The sequence below is a fragment of the Eurytemora carolleeae genome, unplaced genomic scaffold (assembly GCF_000591075.1).
Source record: "Eurytemora carolleeae unplaced genomic scaffold, Eaff_2.0 scaffold1450, whole genome shotgun sequence".
Lineage (NCBI taxonomy): Eukaryota > Metazoa > Arthropoda > Copepoda > Calanoida > Temoridae > Eurytemora > Eurytemora carolleeae.
In genome coordinates, this window is record NW_019397347.1 from 57,982 (window position 1) to 78,087 (window position 20,106).

Here is a 20,106-nt window from a genome sequence, read left to right on the forward strand (position 1 = left end):
GAAAGATTAGTAAATAATGCATGATGAGCAAAAGAATTACCAAAAACAGAAAAACTTAAATTACATGTTTAATTTGAATGATGTGTTTACAGATGATAGAATTGAAGTCAGCGCAGATGCAGAATATAATATAGAAAATAATACAGAAAATGTGTAAAAAAACATTATTCTAATCATGCTTGTTGCATAAATCAGTCTTCCTGTAACTAGATTTATAATAATAATCGACCCCAAAATCAACCTTTAAGATGGTAATACTTATACTAATTAAATATTGAGGAGAGGGGGATAGGAACTGGTTATATTCAACACATTCAGGACTAGATTTCTTCTCCATTATATAAAAAATTAGAAGAGAACATTTTTTTTCTGCTAACAGAGCCTTGGAGCCTTGTTACATTTTTCATTATAATTACAAAAAACCATAGTTCCTGTCCTTATACATTCCCGCATCCTCTTCTCCTTAGTATTGCAAAAACTTTTCACTTAATGTTCAGGAGATGAAGGAGATGGAGGAGATGATGAAGATGAATGTGACGTAAAAGAAGAAAACCAACCTGACATACGTCTCATCTTTTTCTTATCCAGAAATCGAACTTCATCAACCTTCAGAGCAATCGGAACTATTATTCAAATTTTCTTAGTATCATTATCAAGATTTAGATTTTTTTAACAACAAAATTTCCAAATATCTTTTTAAACATTTTTTCATGCTTCTCCCAACGCCCCTTGATTATAGTCAATTATTATTAAGGAAAAACTCCCAAAATTGCATATGTTCGAATTGTTCTGAAGTTGGTAAAAATAATTTCCAGAAAAAAACTCAATCGTGTGGCGTACACAGGAATCTGTTCAGGGGGGAGGGGGCTCATTCCCACTGGGTCCAAAAAGCCCCTGGAAACCAAATATTTCACTAATCCATGGAGGCTGACACCCCCCCCCCCTGGGTACGCCTCTTGTCAGTACCCCCAAGAGGCAATATCCCCCTATCTTGACACAAGTATTACTCGTACCTTAACCCTCCATGCATCTAGGAGAGAGGACTGGAGCCAGCTCAAACTAGCTTCTAGGGACTCAGTTCTCAAGGTATCTGTAGAACACAGGAATAATAGGATAAGGATTTTTACTTTTCTTTCTTCCAGTCGTGATATTAGTCTGCAATCTTCATGCACGACAATATCAAGTTTGTAAAAATATTTACTTTAAATTGTAATATTAAAATTTGTGAAGTTTTGAGTTTAAATAACAAATATTTCACGTTCAACTTTGTTTCAATATTAAAGTTTTATTGTAAAACGTTTACATACAAGCAGTGCTCAAGATCGTTTCCCGTCTTAATTCAAATCTGGATTCAATCTAGATTCATTCTTAGAAAAACGACAGAAAATCTTGTAAATTTACTCTTGTTGTTTTCAGTTATTTATTTTTTGATAATCTATAAACAGATCCAGACCAGGATCAAGTTCCTGAGCACTCCAAAGGGAGTGACGGCGAACTAAGGCTTTATAGCAATCAATAAGATTCATTTATCTTTGCTTAGAAGGATTCAGAGGCACAACTAGGGGGGCCCGGCCCCCCTGCAGAATGAAAAGAAAGGTTGGCGAATATCATTATCACAGGAGTCAGGAATAATAAAACCAAAAGAGATATTGAAGAAATTGTATTCTATACTATGGTTAGTTAAAAAAAATATATTTTTATCTTTCTGAATTCTGAAGGCTATATAATGTAAAAAATGTAAAAAAGTTCCGAACTGTATTTTACTTGTGTTGAGATATCAAAGGTTTACACCACTCGGTGCAAAGATTTAGGGATTAGAATGTATGTAGGAAAAGTCAGAAAATTTCAACAGCCTCAGACCAATACTTTTTGAGTTATGTAAAAAAATCTACAGGGGGAAGTCAAATTGACCCCCCCCCCCCAGCAGGAATAGGGTTAAAAAAGCACTTTTATTTTGAAGAAATTTTCTATAGGGAAGTCCCCACCCCCACAGACCATTACCAAATAATATTTTGCCCTCCCCCCCTCCCATTGCAAAAGTGCCAGTTGCGCCTCTGGAGGGATTGTCGTTGTAATTTCAAGAGACATGTCCCATCTGAAACTGTCTGATAATAATATATGATAAATAATGCGTTTTCAATTGGAACTCCAATGCGCGAAATTTCGCGGAATTACTTCGAGTTTACAGGGCTTGCAATTGCGCGCAAGTAAAATCCACTTTACTTTCGTTGGAAACCCTAGGAACATATCAAGCTTTAATTCTGACAGTTTCTACCATTGTTTCTGTAGCAGAAATGCGCAGATCACTTTAAGAGAAAAACCGCAATTGAATATCATATTGTTTAGCTAGAAGATAATGAATATTTCGTGCATTCTTGATACAAATAATAGATTTCTAAAGTATTCTTTTCTGAAACAGCTCTATAATGGAATTACTTGAAATAACGTTCGCAGTTCCTTCAACATTTATACTTTCTCTATTTTACATATATAAATCCAATCCAATCCAATCCAATCCAATCCAATCCAATCCAATCCAATCCAATCCAATCCAATCCAATCCAATCCAATCCAATCCAATCCAATCCAATCCAATCCAATCCAATCCAATCCAATCCAATCCAATCCAATCCAATCCAATCCAATCCAATCCAATCCAATCCAATCCAATCCAATCCAATCCAATCCAATCCAATCCAATCCAATCNAATCTATATTTACCCTAAAGAATTTAAGGTAAAAGGAATAAAAGCAACTAGCAAAAGGTAACAAAACTAATAGATTAGGGTTTCTCCCTGGTTTTCTTTCTCTGGTTCATATTCTATCTTAGGTTCACCAGCTGTAGTCTCAACAGCTGCAGATTCGACAGCTGGACGTTTACAATCTGCAGATTCGACAGCTGGAGGTTTACTAGCTGCACATTCACCGGCACTGCGTTTCGCCACTGAGTTTTCCTCTACTGTAGGTTCATAATCATGAGCTGCGCGTTCAACAGCTGTAGGTTTAACAGCTACGCCTTTTGAAGCTGTAGGTTCAATAGTTATAGGTTTAACAGCTGCAGGTTCAACAGCTGTAATTTCAATAGCTGTAGGTTTAACAACTATGGGTTCATCAGCTGACGGTTTAATAGCTTCAGTTTCGCAGACTTGCCAACTAGGATACAATTACTATTAAAATCGATTATTTTTCGAAAATTACCATAGAAATTCATAAAAAAAGGAAAAAATATCCAATTAAACTTTAAGGGTGGCACCAATTTTAGGAAGAACTTTGTACAGATATCCGTAGATTTTTTTGAAAAATCGGACAGTGCGTACATTTTAAAAAATCAATACAATTTGTAAATAAACAAAAATCTCAATTGTAAAAAACATCTGCAAAAAAAGACATTTAAAAATTCACAGAAAGACCTTTTTATATTTAACAACATTTGAATTGAAATAGTCCATTTAAACCAGAAAATAAACAGATATTAACTATTGACAAAATCCGAGGCCGATTTAAAAATCATTTGACTAAAAATCTGTAAAACCCATACATTTTGGCAACACTGAAGGTCATTAACTAATAGCAAAAATTTTAAACTGAAACAAATCACAAATTGATACAAAATCCATCGATCAGATACTCTTTCTTTTTTGAAAACTTTTTATAAAATGTTTTAAAATTGTATTAAGTTTGAATAGTTGATAGTTACCTACATGATGGAAACAGAGAATCCTCCATGGACCTTGCTTTTACTAAACATAAAATCTGAGTAGGATAAAATAAATTTTTTTGATTTATATCCAAAGCTCTATTTTAATTTATAAAGGGAAACCTTTTCATACTTTGCAGTAAGGGATTCCACTGAAAGCCAAATGTCACGAAATTAGGCTTGCACTTTACGCGGAATTGCGCGGATTTGCACAAAATTTGTCCAAGTTATAGAATCAAAAAAACCGCGGGTTTCTGGTTTGAACACTAAACAGTTAACTGAGAGTAACGGACATTCTGTCTCTCAGAAACGTGTGTGTGCGGGGAGAAAAGTATTAGTTGTGATTTTCAATTTAAGAACTTAGGTATTTTGTGTATTTTCAAATAGTGATCAAACCCTTTAAAAAAATGGTATGAAAAGTTTAATAAATCACTCATATTGGGAAATATATAAGATATACAATATTTAACTTATGTCGACACAGCCTGAGTAACTGACCTTAGTTGATTAAATAGTTATATATATCAATGCGGTATCAGTTATTGAAAGGGGATAAATTACTGAGTAACTGACCTTAGTTGATTAAATAGTTATATATATCAATGCGGTATCAGTTATTGAAAGGGGATAAATAACAATTTCAGTATCTTATAATACATTGGTATATACAAAGACCACTCTTAAATATTTTAGCGTTTTAGTACCGGATACTGCAGTATTGAAATATTTGTCAGTTTCTGCGTTATCACCGTTTAAGAAAATTTTTTTGTATTTTGTAATGTAATAAACCTTCGCTGACAACAGTACCATGATGAGGAGAATTCCCTGGGTGATGTGAACGTGAATCCATTTCACTTTTAACCGATGTCCTACTTCTACCAACTTTGGGCCTAGAAATATAATCCTTTTTTAACCTTCCTTAATTAACTGTAAGCGTAATTTCAAGATAGCAATGTCCGATATACAACTATACCGTTGAAACTTTTATCTGTAGAGAATAACTACTTGTTTCTAACTAAAAAAAAGTACCAGAAATGAAACTAAACGGTTTAAATAATCAAAAACATCTGGATATCTTCTTCACATTCGATCTGACAAAGATCTTTCAAGGACAAAGTCGTTATTCGGGCACAGCCATCTTCGAATGTAGGGTCACTTTAATTTACGTAACAGTCTCTTAAAATACAAAATTGACGATAGAAAATTATCATAAATTAAAATGATCACCTAAAATTACGCAAAATAAAATAAAATCAGACATCGAATCCTAACTAATGGAAGTAGAAGAAAACCCTTCCCTGGATTGGCGTAAACCCTGTCAAGTTGTCAACCTAGAAACCTACCCTTGATCGGAGTAAACAATGTCAAGTTGTCTACCTAATTAATGCAAGTAGACGAGAAACCTTCCCTGGATCCGAGTAAACCCTGTCAAGTTGTCAACCTAATTAATGCAGATAGACGAGAAACCTACCCTGGATCGGAGTAAACCCTGTCAAGTTGTCAACCTAATTAATGCAAGTAGACGAGAAACCTACCCTGGATCGGAGTAAACCCCTAATTAATGCAAGTAGACGAGAAACCTACCCTGGATCTCAGTAAACCCTGTCAAGTTGTCAACCTAATTAATGCAAGTAGACGAGAAACCTACCCTGGATCGGAGTAAACCCTGTCAAGTTGTCAACCTAATGTATACAAGCAGAAGAAAAACCTACCCTGGATCGGAGTAACCCCTGTCAAGTTGTCAACCTAATGTATACAAGAAGAAGAAAAACCTACCCTGGATCTCAGTAAACCCTGTCAAGTTGTCAACCTAATGTATACAAGAAGAAGAGAAACCTACCCTGGATCGGAGTAAACCCTGTCAAGTTGTCAACCTAATGTATACAAGCAGAAGAAAAACCTACCCTGGATCTCAGTAAACCCTGTCAAGTTGTCAACCTAATGTATACAAGCAGAAGAAAAACCTACCCTGGATCGGAGTAAACGCTTCTGACAGCAAGATTTCTGGTAGCTGAACAACAAGGAAATTAATATCAAGGATGAGAATGAATGAGCTATCTATGTAGCTCTTTTTGAAATTTAATTAATTTCAATTGGCGTTTCTCTATAAAAGTTACTTGCGGATTACTGCTTACAAAAACAATGAGGGTTTAATTTCAGAATAAAACAATTTTGAAGCTAGAAAGTCTATGAGAATTATTCAAATGATTTCGGATTTGAAATATTTCACTAAAAATCTTGAATCTGAAGATGTTAAACGTGGAATGGTTATCGGCTTTGTTCTTCCTTTAACTTGTAAAAATACACATTTTTAATTGGTTTATTGACTAAAACTTCAAAATTGAAGCATTTTTCCGCCGATTATTTGACAATTTTACCGAAAATAAAAAGATTTTATTACCGTTTGTTTTGCTGTAAAAGTTTGCAAGATATTCTATCAGATCCTGCCAATCATCACAGAGAACAACTCCTTCAATCCTTACATTATAATCATCGGATAAAATATTTAATATTCAACAAGATTCAATCTTCATATTTATAACAGTTGTATTTCTTAATGCTTGATTCCTTGTTTGGTTATTTGTCTGATGGTCTTCTTCATAGGTTCTATATTCAAAGCCTGAAAAAAATCTATATTTCATCGAACTCATACATGTAGAACAAAATATCAACATTTATTTCTGGGTTTCCTGTAGCCGGCTTTTATTCATATTTAAAGGAAAATAGTTTTATATTTGAAACTTTATTTGAGCTGGCAGAATTTATAAGGTCTCTGACAACGGGTTGGAAACACACCAAGTTTAGACAATTTGAGTTATTGGCAAAAACTTAATTCGTTAAAATATGAAAATAGCCGGATATGGAAACCCAAGTTGTCTAAATCTGAACGAGTTCTTCATATCCTAGGTAAAATAATAAAAAAAACACAAATAATGCAGACTCAATTTAAAAATATCAAGGCTAGGTGCATTACATCATTAGTTATTCAGCAATTTTAATTGTAAAATTATTTGAAAAAGAAATGCCGAAAATGAATTTAAAGATCATTGACGATCTTTGTCATATGTTTCGTGGAGTACCCTTTAAAATGTAGATATAATAGGATACCTGTATAATCCATCCGGTAAAATTTTAGAGAAATAAGGTCGTCTATGCCGATTAAAAAGCAAAGACTGAGAAGCAATGACCCCATATCGGTTAACAACCACAAAGACTGATGGAGCACGGGCAAAACCATCACTTACCTGGGGACAAGAAAGGTCTCCAGCCACATGATGCATCATCGTGAATATACAGTCGTTAACGGTATTTGTATTCTCTCGATACTTCTCCAGCAGAAATCCATACGGAGTCATCATTGACGGAGCAGAAAACCTACAAATATAATGAGGACTAGAGATTTAAAATCTTCATTGCTTTCAAATTTTTTTTAAAGCATATTTTTTTTTTAAATTGAGATAAGAATTGATCTAATCATATGAATTCAAATGCATTTTTTCACTTTTATATACTGAGCATTTTTTCCAACTTAACTTTCCCGCTACTATTTATCTTTAAATAGTTATAGATCTATTATTGAATTCATCAAAAATATCATTAAAATATGTATTTTTTAAAAGAGAAAAAACTTTTTATTATGAGTTGTGATCAGAGGAGGGGCTTTAATGAGAGTTATACCTCTTTATAAGTATATTTTACAATTATGTGGGCTTCTTGATGTACCAAGAATTTAAACTTACTGGAGGATGTGATCCGTCATGTTGAAATCTGCTTTGAACACATTTAGGGACTGGATTGTTGCTAGATGAATGTGGTTGGCTACCACAAGATCAGACAAAAACTAAAAGAAATAAAAAAATATATCAAGCATTTTTTAAAAGCAATAAAATATCTCACGTAAAAAAAAATAAAAAATAAGATTAAAGTTGCCTTTAAAATCTTTGCAGTCAAAAATTATCATTGTATTATCAAAAAAGAATCTTTTCTAATTGTTAAATGAGATTTTATTTTTAATTATGAAGTGATTTTCCAGCAGTTACCTGAGTAGAATTCAAATATGTTACCTGAGTAGAATTCAAATATGTTACCCGAGTAGAATTCAAATATGTTACCCGAGTATAATTCAAATATGTTACCTGAGTATAATTCAAATATGTTACCTGAGTAGAATTCAAATTCTTCTTCGACGCCAGCCAAGTCAAAAATACGTAGAGTTGGCGAACATTTTTAGTTTTCACAATCTTAACATTTAAAGAGACTGTTTAGTGTAAACATAATCTTAATCTCCATATAAAGAGACTGTTTATTGTAAACGTAATCTTAATCTCCATTCAAAAAACTGTTTAGTTTAAACGTAATCTTAATCCCAATTTGAAGAGACTGTTTAGTGTAAACGTAATCTTAATCTCCATTTAAAGAGACTGTTTAGTGTAAACGTAATCTTAATCTCCATTTAAAGGGACTGTTGAGTGTAAACGTAATCTTAATCTCCATTTAAAGAGACTGTATAGTGTAAACGTAATCTTAATCTCCATTTAAAGAGACTGTTTAGTTTAAACGTAATCTTAATCTCAATTTGAAGAGACTGTTTAGTGTAAACGTAATCTTAATCTCCATTTAAAGAGACTGTTTAGTTTAAACGTAATCTTAATCTCCATTTGAGTAGCATGTTAATTTCAATCGGTGGTTTCTATTTAAGAACTTCTGCTGTAAAATAAGAAGGGAAAATTGTCTGAAATAAACGCTAATCAGACAGAAGAACGACGATATCTGCAAAATTAATGATTAGATAAAAGTATAAGTAACTGCTAGAAATCTGGCATTCCCATTTTTAAATAAAAATACAAAAACAGTCCTTTGATTACATATATTTAAGACATTTTGGTTGCAAAACCTGGAATCTAAGCTTAGAATTATATATATTTAAGACGTTTAGGTTCCAAGAACTGGAATCTAAACTTCGAATTATATAAATTTAAGACGTTTAGGTTCCATGAAATTGAATCTTAACTTCGAATTATATATATTAAAGACGTTTAGGTTTCAAGAACTGGAATCTTAACTTCGAATTATATAAATTTAAGACGTTTAGGTTCCATGAAATTGAATCTTAACTTCGAATTATATATATTAAAGACGATTAGGTTTCAAGAAATGGAATCTAAACTTAGAATTATATATATTAAAGACGTTTAGGTTCCAAGATATTGAATCTAAACTTCGGATTATGTATATTTAAGACGTCTAGGTTCCAAAACCAGGAATCTAAACTTCGAATTATATATATTTAAGACGTTTAGGTTCCAAGAACTGGAATCTAAACTTAGAATTATAGAAATTTAAGACGTTTAGGTCCCATTAAATTGAATCTTAACTTCGAATTATATATATTCAAGACGATTAGGTTCCAAAAACTGGATCCTAAACTCAGAATTTTATATATTTAAGACGTTTAGGTTCCAAGATATTGAATCTAAACTTTATATATTTAAGTTGTGCGATGGAAAATTGAAAGTTATAAACAAAGTCAATGAGTTAGAGAAGAGATTAAGTACCTGTAAAGAAATCAACTTTAAATTGTATTTCTCAATCTGATCAAGTTGAAAATTATCTTCGTATTTTGATAATATTTCAACAAAACATCGTTGAGCTCTTACATAGCCTGCAATACATATCCAGCTTAAAACTTTAATTAATGGTGCTAAAAACAGGCGCGTNAATATTCGCAACCCTTCTGAGTATGCAGCACTGTAGTGCCAATTCAAGGACTTTTAACTGTTGAATGTAGTTTTCCTGGTCTTGCCGTAATCCAAATTAAATATTACTTGAATTAATTAATACAAAACTCTTTCTGGTAGAGAATTCAAACTGATCTGAAAAAACGAGATGTCGTGCGGTTATAAACTTATATTTATTATCTATGGAATATTAGTTCCATATGGGTTGCACATCAAAACAAATCACATGTTAAGGGTAAAAATAATTTTGTTTGTATATTAAAAATACAACCAAAAAGCTAATTATAATATAAACCGACAATTAAACAACTTCTCATGTTTTCCTGTTGAACTCATATTTCAATAAATATATTCTAAAACCTCTAAATATGTTTTTAATGAAAATTTTAAAAATGAAAAAAAAATTTAAATCGACAAACGAAAAAATAGGATGAATGAATGATAACAACATTTAACACCCACGCTAAAGAATTGATTACTTGCTTCAGTTACTTACTCAGAGTTCTAATCACCCTAACATTGCAACCTGATGGTTCAAACTATTACTATTAAATGACGTATCATAGATCTACGATATCAGGTTTCTAAGATATTGGGAAGGAAAATTAGAGATTGATGGAAGATATTATTTCCTCTGTGACATAAGTAGAAAGCCATTTCTCGAGTAGTATTTATATCAATGTTCATGGCTAAATAAAAACTGAACATGGCCCTGCCCTGCCCTTATTCTTCAGAAAAAAACACTTCCCTTCAAAAACAAAAAGTTATAGCGTAGATTATTTCAACTCTTTCTGGTGGTTAACCATGCGTTAAAAATTAATAATCTGTTAGCATGTTAAGGCATAAACCCAAATCTATCATTTAAAATGGAATCATAGTTTTTAGAGTTTGGAATCGTCCCATCTCCCTACTCCCTACTCCCTACTCCCTTCTTCCTACTCCCTACTCCCTACTCCCTACTCCCTACTCCCTACTCCCTACTCCCTACTCCCTACTCCCTACTCCCTACTCCCTAGCTTTTTCCACCTTTTGTAGTCAAAGGGTCTGTATGGTCTGTAGTCGTAATTTTAAGCGACCTTTTATGTGTTTTCCGATATAAAACGGTAACCTTAAAAGCTTTATCTGATCAAGATTGAATTAGATAAATTGATGTAATTGGTGTTTACAATCTTATGAACTGATTATTTTCATTTAGGATCACCGATGTCCAATTCCATTTCTGCTACAAAAAAGCAAGGTAGGAAAAATCAAATTCAATCACTTTTGAAGCTAGAAAAACGACGATATCTTTAACTGTATTAGTCAGATAGTGGTTTCAAAAGTACCGTTGTGAATTGAGCAGCATTTTTTTTACTCCCCCTGTAAAATCCAAATGTTACCTGAGATTATCTTAAGATCCTCAACAGAGGGAGATCTAGAAAGAGATACTTGGATAGCTACAGCTGAGCACTCAGATACAAGGTAGTGGAATATATCATAGTTTAGCGGCAACCTGTAACATATAGAACTAGTGGAATATATCATGGTTTAGCGGCACCCTGTAATATATATATAACTAGTGGAATATATCATGGTTTAGCGGCACCCTGTAATATATATAACTAGTGGAATATATCTTAGTTTAGCAGCACCCTGTACTATATATAACTAGTGTAATATATCATGGTTATGCGGCACCCTGTAATATATATAACTAGTGTAATATATCACAGTTTAGAGGCACCCTGTAATATATATATAACTAGTGTAATATATCATAGTTTAGAGGCACCCTGTAATATATATATAACTAGTGTAATATATCATAGTTTAGCAGCACCCTGTAATATATATAACTAGTAATATTATTTAAATTACTTACTGATTTAATGGCATCGACATAACTGAAGCCAAGGGAAGAAAGTAGTAAATGAGCCAGGAAAAAAATTCCTTAAAAAAGGTTTATTTTTATTCTAATATTCTAATTTTTTATAAGTTCGGAGAATGTATTACCTTGTACAGAAAAGCTTCTTTATCTTGAGAAGTTGAAGTTCTGATAATCTTGAGGATATCTTCCTGGAGAACAAGGTAGCCCTAAAATATATTAATTTAAGAAAACAAGAATTTCAGTATGTTAGAAGGTAAAACAAAAATTTCTACAAAATAGAATTTATTCATTTATTGAATCAAGTATAATACTAAAATAGATTTAATAATAAAAAAATTGGTCAACAAGGCTTTATTTGTAAATAAAAACATCACAACAAGTGCTAAAGCTGTTCTAATACATCCAACCCAATCCTTTTGCTTTCAATTATCTGGTAGACTTTAACCAAGCTATATTTATGTATAAATATACACATAAACTTCTTCCTGCATCTTTTGAAAATATTTTTAAAAAGCTTGGAACCTTTGAAAGATCTCTTAACTTTCAACTTGACATTCTCAAAATGTGCTCATTACAGTATTTACCATCAAGCTCTCTTCTTAAGATGTGGAATAACCTGCCTCTTGACTTAAAAAGAAGCAACTCTCTAAGTATATTTAAAAATAGACTACTAAATTCTCTTTTTGAAAATTATAGGACAATGTGTTATAAACCGAATTGCTATTCATGTAAAACTAATTAGATATGTTTTAATATGCTTTGATATTTGTTGTGTACATGTCAGAAAATTACTTTAAACTCTAGTTATTCGAATTAGTGTATAAACTATTTTGCATATGATGAATTTGCACCCTGATCTCTAATCGTTCTCCTTAAATCTATTTAATTGAAATATTTTGTTATTATTACTAAAATTAGGTGGAAAAAATAATCAAAACAGCCAAGAGCTATTTTCCACCTAATTGCTTTATACTTGTACTGTTAATATAATCATCAATTTTGTGATTGTAAACTCTATCTGTATACAGATACATTTATTTTAGCAATAAACTTTATCTTATCTTATCTTATCTTAACCAATTTTCACTTCCCGACTCGGAGTGCCGATTAAATCAAATAGTTCTGGTGATCTGTTTCAAATTAAATTTAATATTAAGCCTTTAAACTATGTTGGTTGTTTAAAATGACTATTACCTGAAGAAGAAATGTGATTGCGAAGTCGGTAAGGATGTCCAGAACATCTGCTTCTGTTGCTATGTAATAGAATAAGGTCCTAAAACATAGTATTTCACATAAAGATAAAGATAAAGATTTAAATCTGAAAATCCCCCCAATATGGGAGACCCAGACCGCCCAAGGGGTTAAGTAACTTAAGCCCTGCCCCCCCGGCCTCCAAAACACATAATGGAGAGATACTACCAGGAGGCGTGGCAGGATCAGAGTCCAGAGGTGTATCTTACCACAGCCTACCAGGGAAGTACTAGGCTACCTGACATTACCTTTTAAGTTGGAGCTACCAAACATAACCATGCATCAAGTAAGCATTTCAGGTCCTTTGCCCTGCCCATCATTGTAACATTGTTAGCTCCATCACCCCCCAAAAAATCTTTCATAATTTCTCCTGGAGAGTAAAGGCCTCGTACATTGCATAATAATAAGAAATAATATGGGTGGGTCGATATAAATCATACGCGTGCGAATAATTCTCAAGCTTTTTTGAATTTTTATGGGAGTTGCTTACTCTTAACAGAAAAAAGTCACATTGACAACAAAAAAACTCTAGAAAGGAAAGAGAGAATGAGAGGAACTCATTTGAACAGATTTGAAATAGTTACATCATTTCAAAAGTTGTCGGATAAATACTTTTTAATCGAATTCGACCACAGATAGAAATATATAAAACAGTAATAAAAATAGTATACTATTGGTTTGAAATTGTGAACAATTTACGAACCTGGATTTTCTGTTTGTACCCTTGAGCCGGGCTTCCGAGAGCTTCTTCCACCTTGCTCGTTTCTCATCCTCAGTTAAAGAATCAAAATTACTGACGTTTCTCCTAAATACGCAATCTATATATACTTTACTTGTCTGTCTGTTTGTTTGTATGCAATTAACGTCAAAACGGCTGAACCGATCGGGCCTGATTTTTTTGGTTGAACCTCGTGACCCAGGGAAGGTTTATGGGTGATCGAATTTGCAAAAATAGCCTCAAACAAAATTTGACTTTTGAAAATTTTAAATATCCGCGAATTTCTTTTTATAAAATCCACGTAATTTTTGGTTTGTTTCTGTTTTACAATGTGTACAAAGAGAAAATGTTAACAATTGAAATAGAAGATAGGCGCGAGGCTACCTAAAAGCCTAGTATTTATAAAAATAACACAAAATAATCATTTTCTGGTAAACAATCTTATTAAGAGAGTAAACAGGTATTTAAGAACACAACACAGTCTCTAATATTACAAATTTATAAACAGAAGTCATTTTGTGGAGGTTCATTCAGCTGTCTAATCCTATTCGGACAGAAACTCACATTCTTTTCTTTTTTTACGTGGACATTAATAAAATGAAAAATGATCAGCCCAAAGTAACAAAAATAAACATCTCATGAACCTTTTCTTTTTCTCGTTTTCCGTCATATAGGACACATATCCTAGATCAGATAATTCCGAGTTCTTGACCAGCCATGTATCCGTATCCTCATCTTCACTACTATTCCCATCACCAGGACCAGAACTTATTCCCAGATCTAAACATTTTATTCCAAGATCTACTTTTTATTCCCAGAACTAAATATTGCATTTCCAGATCTAAACGTGTTATTCCCATATCTACATTTTATTCCCTTTTCTAAGACCACAACTTATTCCCAAATCTAACCACTTTATTCCCAGATTTAAACACTTTATGCCCAGATCTAAACATTTTATTCCCAGATTTAAACTTTGTATTCCTAGATTAAACATTTTATACCCAAATCTAAACATTTTATTCCCAGAGCTAAACATTTTTTTCCCGGATCTAAAAACTTTATTCCAAGATCTAAACCTTTTATTCCCATATCTACATTTTATTCCCATCACCAGGATCAGCACTTATTCCCAGATCTAAACATTATATTCCAATATCTACATTTTATTCCCATCACCAGTATCAGAACTTATTCCCAGATCTAAACATTTTATTCCCATATAACCATGATCAGAACTTATACCCAGATCTAAACATTTCATTCCCAGAATCAAACATTTTATTCCCAGAATCAAACATTTTATTCCCAGAATCAAACATTTTATTCCCAGAATCAAACATTTTATTCCCAGAATCAAACATTTTATTCCCAGATCATAACAAACATTTTCTTCCTAGATAATATGTACTGAAATAAAAAAGTATAATATTCATAACTGTTAAAAATTGACCTTTATATTTTAAATCTCTCTCCTTCTTCGTTCTTAATCTTCTTCTTGGATTAGAATTCAGCTTCCACAATTTCAATCTTAAATTAAAGTCTCTTAAACAAAGATTATTATTAAATTATCAAAATACAGTTTAACGAAATAGAATTCTGAATTATGGGGGAAAATTGTCTAAATAAAAAATTGTATTATTTTCTAAACTCTAAAAATAAAGAAAAATATTTATACAAAATAAACTGAATATACGTGTTCTGTAGCTTTTCAAGCCGCCATTTACTCTTCGCAATTTTAAAACACAAAATTTAATATTTATGAATTTAAATATTTTTCATTCTTTATTAACTTAGCTTAATTTTCTAAACTTGTTGTGCGTCACCTCTTGGATGGAGGTTCGTTGTTCTCCTCTCCATCACCTCCATTTCCTTCCTTTAATGAGAAATATATCTCTTGGTCTTCGCTTTTGTATTTTGACAGATTTAAGATTGGTTGAGAACCCGGGCAAAACTACTTTTTAAAATGATATATTTAGGCCTTTAAAGTGTGATTTTCAAAAATCCAGCTGCGTCACGAAAAAAATATATATTTAAATCTTTATATTAAAGTGTTAATATGAAAAAAGGATGATTCCTCTTAATGTAAACTGCAAATTTTTACTTTGCAAATCTATATTCTGATGTTCATAAAAAAAATGGCTTATTTTTTAGAGCAATATGAATATTAAAAATGACGTACCATATAATACACTTTAGTTTTGAAGGATACCCTTGTGTGAAAATGTGCAATGTGTTAAGAGAAAACTGCTAAAAACTTTTTTTTATATAAAATCTGTAACGCGTAAGTATAATGACAGTAAATATTGCGATTTTAATAATATTTTCTTATTCTTCAGACTACTCTGAACAATTTTTCTCTGCTCCTACAATATAAAAATAACTACTTAGTTTACCTACTATGATCTAAAACAAACGACATCTTTTTTATTTATTAATATATTAATCTTATGTAGAATTTAAAAAATGTTTCAAGTTGTGCTTTTTAGCGTGACGCGGCTTGATTTTTTAAAATAACACTTTAAAGGTCCTAAATATACCATTTAAAATAGTAGTTTTGCCCGGAAGAGCCAAATGTTGTGGTACGGAAGAGGCTCATGGTTGCCGGAAGAGAAAAAAGCTTATATGTGGCCCGGAAGAGGAAGTAGTGGTGGCTCATGGCCGCCTGCCTTCCCCCGCTCGCTTAGTTGGCTGATCCACTCCCCCGGCACTAGTGTCGAATTTGTTTGGCGTAAAACAAATCCAATTCTTTCTATTAACCATTTCAACTATCTCTTAGAGCTGTTGCAGTAATCAGTATCCATTGTAATTTGTAGACACTTTAAATTTCCTGCTTAATCCGCTCTTTTTCTCTCGTTTTGGATATTTCTATACAGATTCCCTCCCATGAGAGTTCTCTCATTAAATAGCGTGTAAAATTTCAAATTTTCCGGCTTCTGATTGGCTGCTCGGAATTCTGAATACGCCACTCTATTGGTTTAATTGGCTGAACTACAGTTTTAAGGATACAAACTAAATATTTAATTAATAAAAAGAGGAGATCAAAAACTGAAACTTCTCATTAATTAATTAATTAATAGGCAGGGAACACAATTAAAGTAGCGGTAAAACTATGCATTATGCTTCAGAATATCAAGAAAGTAATATAATTGAACAAAAATAGAGAATAATTTTCTTAAGAAGATTTAAAACAGAAAAACCTCTAAAATAATACTATTTTGTCATTAACATTTACATTGATAATAAAAAATTTAGATTTAATTTAATATTTATAAAATTTATTCCGTTGCTTTGAAAAATATGAATAGCTTCTAATCAGACGTGCTTCTTATAAAGGAGTAGAATTTGGTTCGTTACTCACAGAATTGGAATATTCACCAGCCATTTACACTTAGTTTTTATTTAATGTGTTACAACTCTAATCTGCAGTGCGCAACAAAATAAAATAACAATATTTCTACTTTTTTATTCAATATTTCTCATATATAACTTAGCTTAATTTTCTAAACTTGTTGTGCGTCACCTCTTGGATGGAGGTTCGTTGTTCTCCTCTCCATCACCTCCATTTCCTTCCTTTAATGGAGCAGATATAGAGGACTCAACTTCACCAGAGGAGTATTCACTTTTCTTACTCTTAAAATATATTGTTTTTTTTTTATGAAAATTTGGTGCGTCAAATCTGTTTCATTACGAGCTTAGTGCAAAGTGAATAAATACTAAAGTGGACCAAACTCATAGTTGGATGACGACATTTTATGTCCCAAGTAACCCAACCCCATTGTGATTACATTAAACATCAAATTTTTTGTGTATGTACATGTTTTTATCCTCCAAACTCTCTTTACTCAATTTCATTTTATAAATATATTGGATGGTTACCATTGATGAAGTTGGTTTAAGTGGGTCCATCTCTTCCTTAATTAAAAAAAAATTTGATTAGAAAGTTGGTTCAAAAAGAAAAAATAAAATTTTTAGAAGGAATAAACCATAATTCTTACTTTATCACTTAGTTCAGAAGCATTCACACGAACACAGCTCCTTTACAGATAAAATTTTAGAAAAATAGAAATTTGGCTTAATCAATAAAAAAATTCATTCTTATTTTAAAAAGTTTACAGAAGAATTTATATGAAATGTCTTTATTTTCCCCTAAAAACATTTATTTTCCCAATTCAGCGAAAAATTGAATAAAATATACACCCCCTACTTGGGACTTGCTGATTTAGAATTTTTGAAACTTACTGCGGACTAAGAGAAGGAGAATCTGGGTCTGAAGATCTAGGTTTACGAGAGGTTGGACTTGATGTAGTAGACTCTAAATATTGTAGAGATTATATTTTTAATCTTCTCTATATATCTGTCTGTTTGTTTGTCTCCAAACGTAAAAACGGCTGAAGAGATCAATCTCAACATTTTTGAGGGAACTCACGTGACCCATTGAGAAAGGTAATGGATGCTTAAAGAGAAAATGCTCACAGATAGAGTTACAATTATAAGTTAAAATAGGAGATGGGCGCAGCCTAATAACTAAATTTGATTTACAATACCTGGATACGTCACGTCCGAAGATGTGATTGAAGAAGTAGAAACCCATTCCTGGACTAGACGTTGAAGCTTATTTGGTTGTATGCCCTGCAAAATATGTAGAAGGGTTTGGTTTTATTAATATTATCTTAGTTTCGTCCAATGTGTTCAGAATTTCTATCAGTTTTTAACAAAAACTTAAAATTTCAAGCTTTATTCGATACATTTTATGTCAAAAACTTGATTTACCAATCACATTCAATCATAAGGAAGGTTTTAATAATATCTCGGTGAAGCTGACACCTGGGTCCGGATCTATGGATCATCAATCATATATATTTTTGCAGATCAAGATACAAGAAAGCTAAAATGTTGCAACTCCAATGTATCCAGATCATAAGCCCCATTTTGTTATTTAACCTGGTAAAGAAGAAGAACTATCCTAACAACATGTCCAGGAAATCTAAATATAAATTCGTAATTAACCTTTTTTTAAACTTTTAAATATAATTATTTGACGGGATTTGCTCTGATTCGTCATTTCCTTTCCAGGACGTTCACAGACTAGGATGAATGATAAAGAAGAGTAGGAAAAAAGAGTGGGATGAATGGTATAGAAGAGTAGGATGAATAGTGAAGAAGAGTAAGATGAAAGAATGGGATGAATGGTGTGTAGTGGAGTGGGATGTGAATGGCATAGAAGAGTGGGATAAATGGTGTTTAGTGGAGTGGGATAAATGGTGTTCAGTGGTGTGGGATAAATGATGTTCAGTGGTGTGTGATAAATGATGTTCAGTGGTGTGGGATAAAAGATGTTCAGTGGTGTGGGATAAATGATGTTCAGTGGTGAGTGATAAATGATGTTCATTGGTGAGTGATAAATGATGTTCAGTGGTGTGGGATAAATGATGTTCAGTGGTGTGGGATAAATGATGTTCAGTGGTGTGGGATAAATGATGTTCAGTGGTGTGGGATAAATGATGTTCGGTGGTGTGGAATAAATGATGTTCAGTGGTGTGGGATAAATGATGTTCAGTGGTGTGGGATAAATGATGTTCAGTGGTGTGGGATAAATGATGTTCAGTGGTGTGGGATAAATGATGTATAGTGGATGGAATGAGTCCTGTACAGTGGTGTGAAATCAATGGTAGAGAAAGAGTGAGATGAATGGTATAGAAGAGTGGGATAAATGGCATAGGAGAGTGGGATAAATGGTGTATAGTGGTGTGGGATGAATGATGTTCAGTAGTGTGGGATGAATGATGTATAGTGGTGTGGGCCGGATGAATGGTATAGAAGAGTGGAATGAATGGTGTATAGTGGATGAGATAAATCATGTATAGTGGATGGGATGAATGGTGTATAATGGATAGGATGAATGGTGTATAGTGGATAGGACGAATTGCAAAGAAGAGTGGGATGAATGGTGTTAAAGTGGTGTGGGCCGGATGAATAGCATAGAAGAGTAGGATGAATGGTGTATAGTGGATGGGATGAATGCTGTATATTGGTGTGGGAGGATGAATGGTGTATAGTGGATGGGATGAATGATGTATAGTGGTGTGGGCCAGATGAATGGCATAGAAGAGTGGGATGAATGGTGTTAAAGTGGTGTGGGCCGGATGAATGGCATAGAAGAGTGGGATGAATGGTGTTAAAGTGGTGTGGGCCGGATGAATAGCATAGAAGAGTAGGATGAATGGTGTATAGTGGATGGGATGAATGGTGTATAGTGGATGGGATGAATGGTGTATAGTGGTGTGGGCCAGATGAATGGTTTACCTGTGTGCCCGAATAAGAGTGAGTAGAAGAGAATCAAAGTTCTGATAAAGAAGATACCAGATAAACCCGTACTGTCGGCTGGGTCTCTGCGTAAAAGAAACAATACATTATTACACATTTATTATTTCTCTTTTTTTATACCACTCCCCAATTCCCATGCACAACAGCACATTGCACAATGCATAATAATAAACTGTTTTCTTGTACTTTAAATGAATTGAGTTTTGCCACAAACTCAAATTTTCGAATGCTTGCATATTTTCACCTGAAAGGTGCAAACCTTTGATATTTCATAGTTCATACTTAGATTTGTCTTTCAATTTCAACACTTTTGATGCTTTGACCGTGTAGTAAAGCATCCAAAGTGTAATTTGAAAGCATCATAATCAACATTTGAAAGCATCATAAGCAAGGAGCAATCAAATTTGATGCCTTAATCACTTTTTTTAAAGAAAATATTAACTTCCCAGTCAAATTATGACTTCATGAGCTAAGAATTAGGAAGCATTGTTTTTCCCTGTGCTTTTCA

At 32.8% G+C, this 20,106-nt stretch overlaps 2 protein-coding genes across 3 annotated transcripts in view; both read right to left on the bottom strand.

The window, feature by feature from the left end:
* Positions 1 to 1,843, bottom strand: part of LOC111713669 (uncharacterized) — an 8,442-nt gene extending 6,599 nt beyond the window's left edge. The window contains exon 1 of the mRNA XM_023488595.1: positions 1,014 to 1,843. The gene's annotated coding sequence lies outside the window, so the exon portion shown is untranslated. The remainder of the gene's footprint in view (positions 1 to 1,013) is intronic.
* LOC111713668 (protein timeless) lies at positions 33 to 19,686 on the bottom strand. Of its 2 annotated transcripts, none has more exons than XM_023488594.1 (25): positions 19,578 to 19,686; positions 18,216 to 18,258; positions 17,819 to 17,903; positions 17,514 to 17,586; positions 17,270 to 17,309; positions 17,151 to 17,186; positions 16,795 to 16,904; positions 14,725 to 14,801; positions 13,916 to 14,051; positions 13,257 to 13,358; positions 12,497 to 12,575; positions 11,428 to 11,508; positions 11,297 to 11,364; positions 10,815 to 10,927; positions 9,253 to 9,359; positions 7,858 to 7,938; positions 7,438 to 7,538; positions 6,943 to 7,072; positions 6,266 to 6,317; positions 6,099 to 6,167; positions 5,666 to 5,708; positions 4,505 to 4,587; positions 3,698 to 3,740; positions 2,796 to 3,153; positions 33 to 606 (listed from the first exon to the last, which is right to left on the bottom strand). In XM_023488594.1, the coding sequence occupies exons 6-25, from the start codon at positions 17,178 to 17,180 to the stop codon at positions 487 to 489; spliced, it is 1,983 nt and encodes a 660-aa protein (XP_023344362.1). In that variant the 5' UTR covers positions 17,181 to 17,186; positions 17,270 to 17,309; positions 17,514 to 17,586; positions 17,819 to 17,903; positions 18,216 to 18,258; positions 19,578 to 19,686; the 3' UTR covers positions 33 to 486. The 2 variants fall into 2 exon arrangements, with proteins under 2 accessions (XP_023344362.1, XP_023344361.1); XM_023488593.1 differs by having other exon boundaries at positions 34 to 606; positions 4,487 to 4,587.
* Between the last annotated feature and the right edge of the window lie 420 nt (positions 19,687 to 20,106).

Excerpts from the sequence above, each read along its gene's own strand:
- LOC111713668 (XM_023488593.1), bottom strand. The coding sequence starts at position 17,180 with ATGGACCCACTTAAACCAACTTCATCAATG. Across the intron at positions 12,576-13,256 it reads GGTACAAACAGAAAATCCAG|GACCTTATTCTATTACATAG; the intron begins GTTCGTAAATTG and ends ACTATGTTTTAG. Across the intron at positions 3,154-3,697 it reads TCTCTGTTTCCATCATGTAG|TTGGCAAGTCTGCGAAACTG; the intron begins GTAACTATCAAC and ends ATTGTATCCTAG.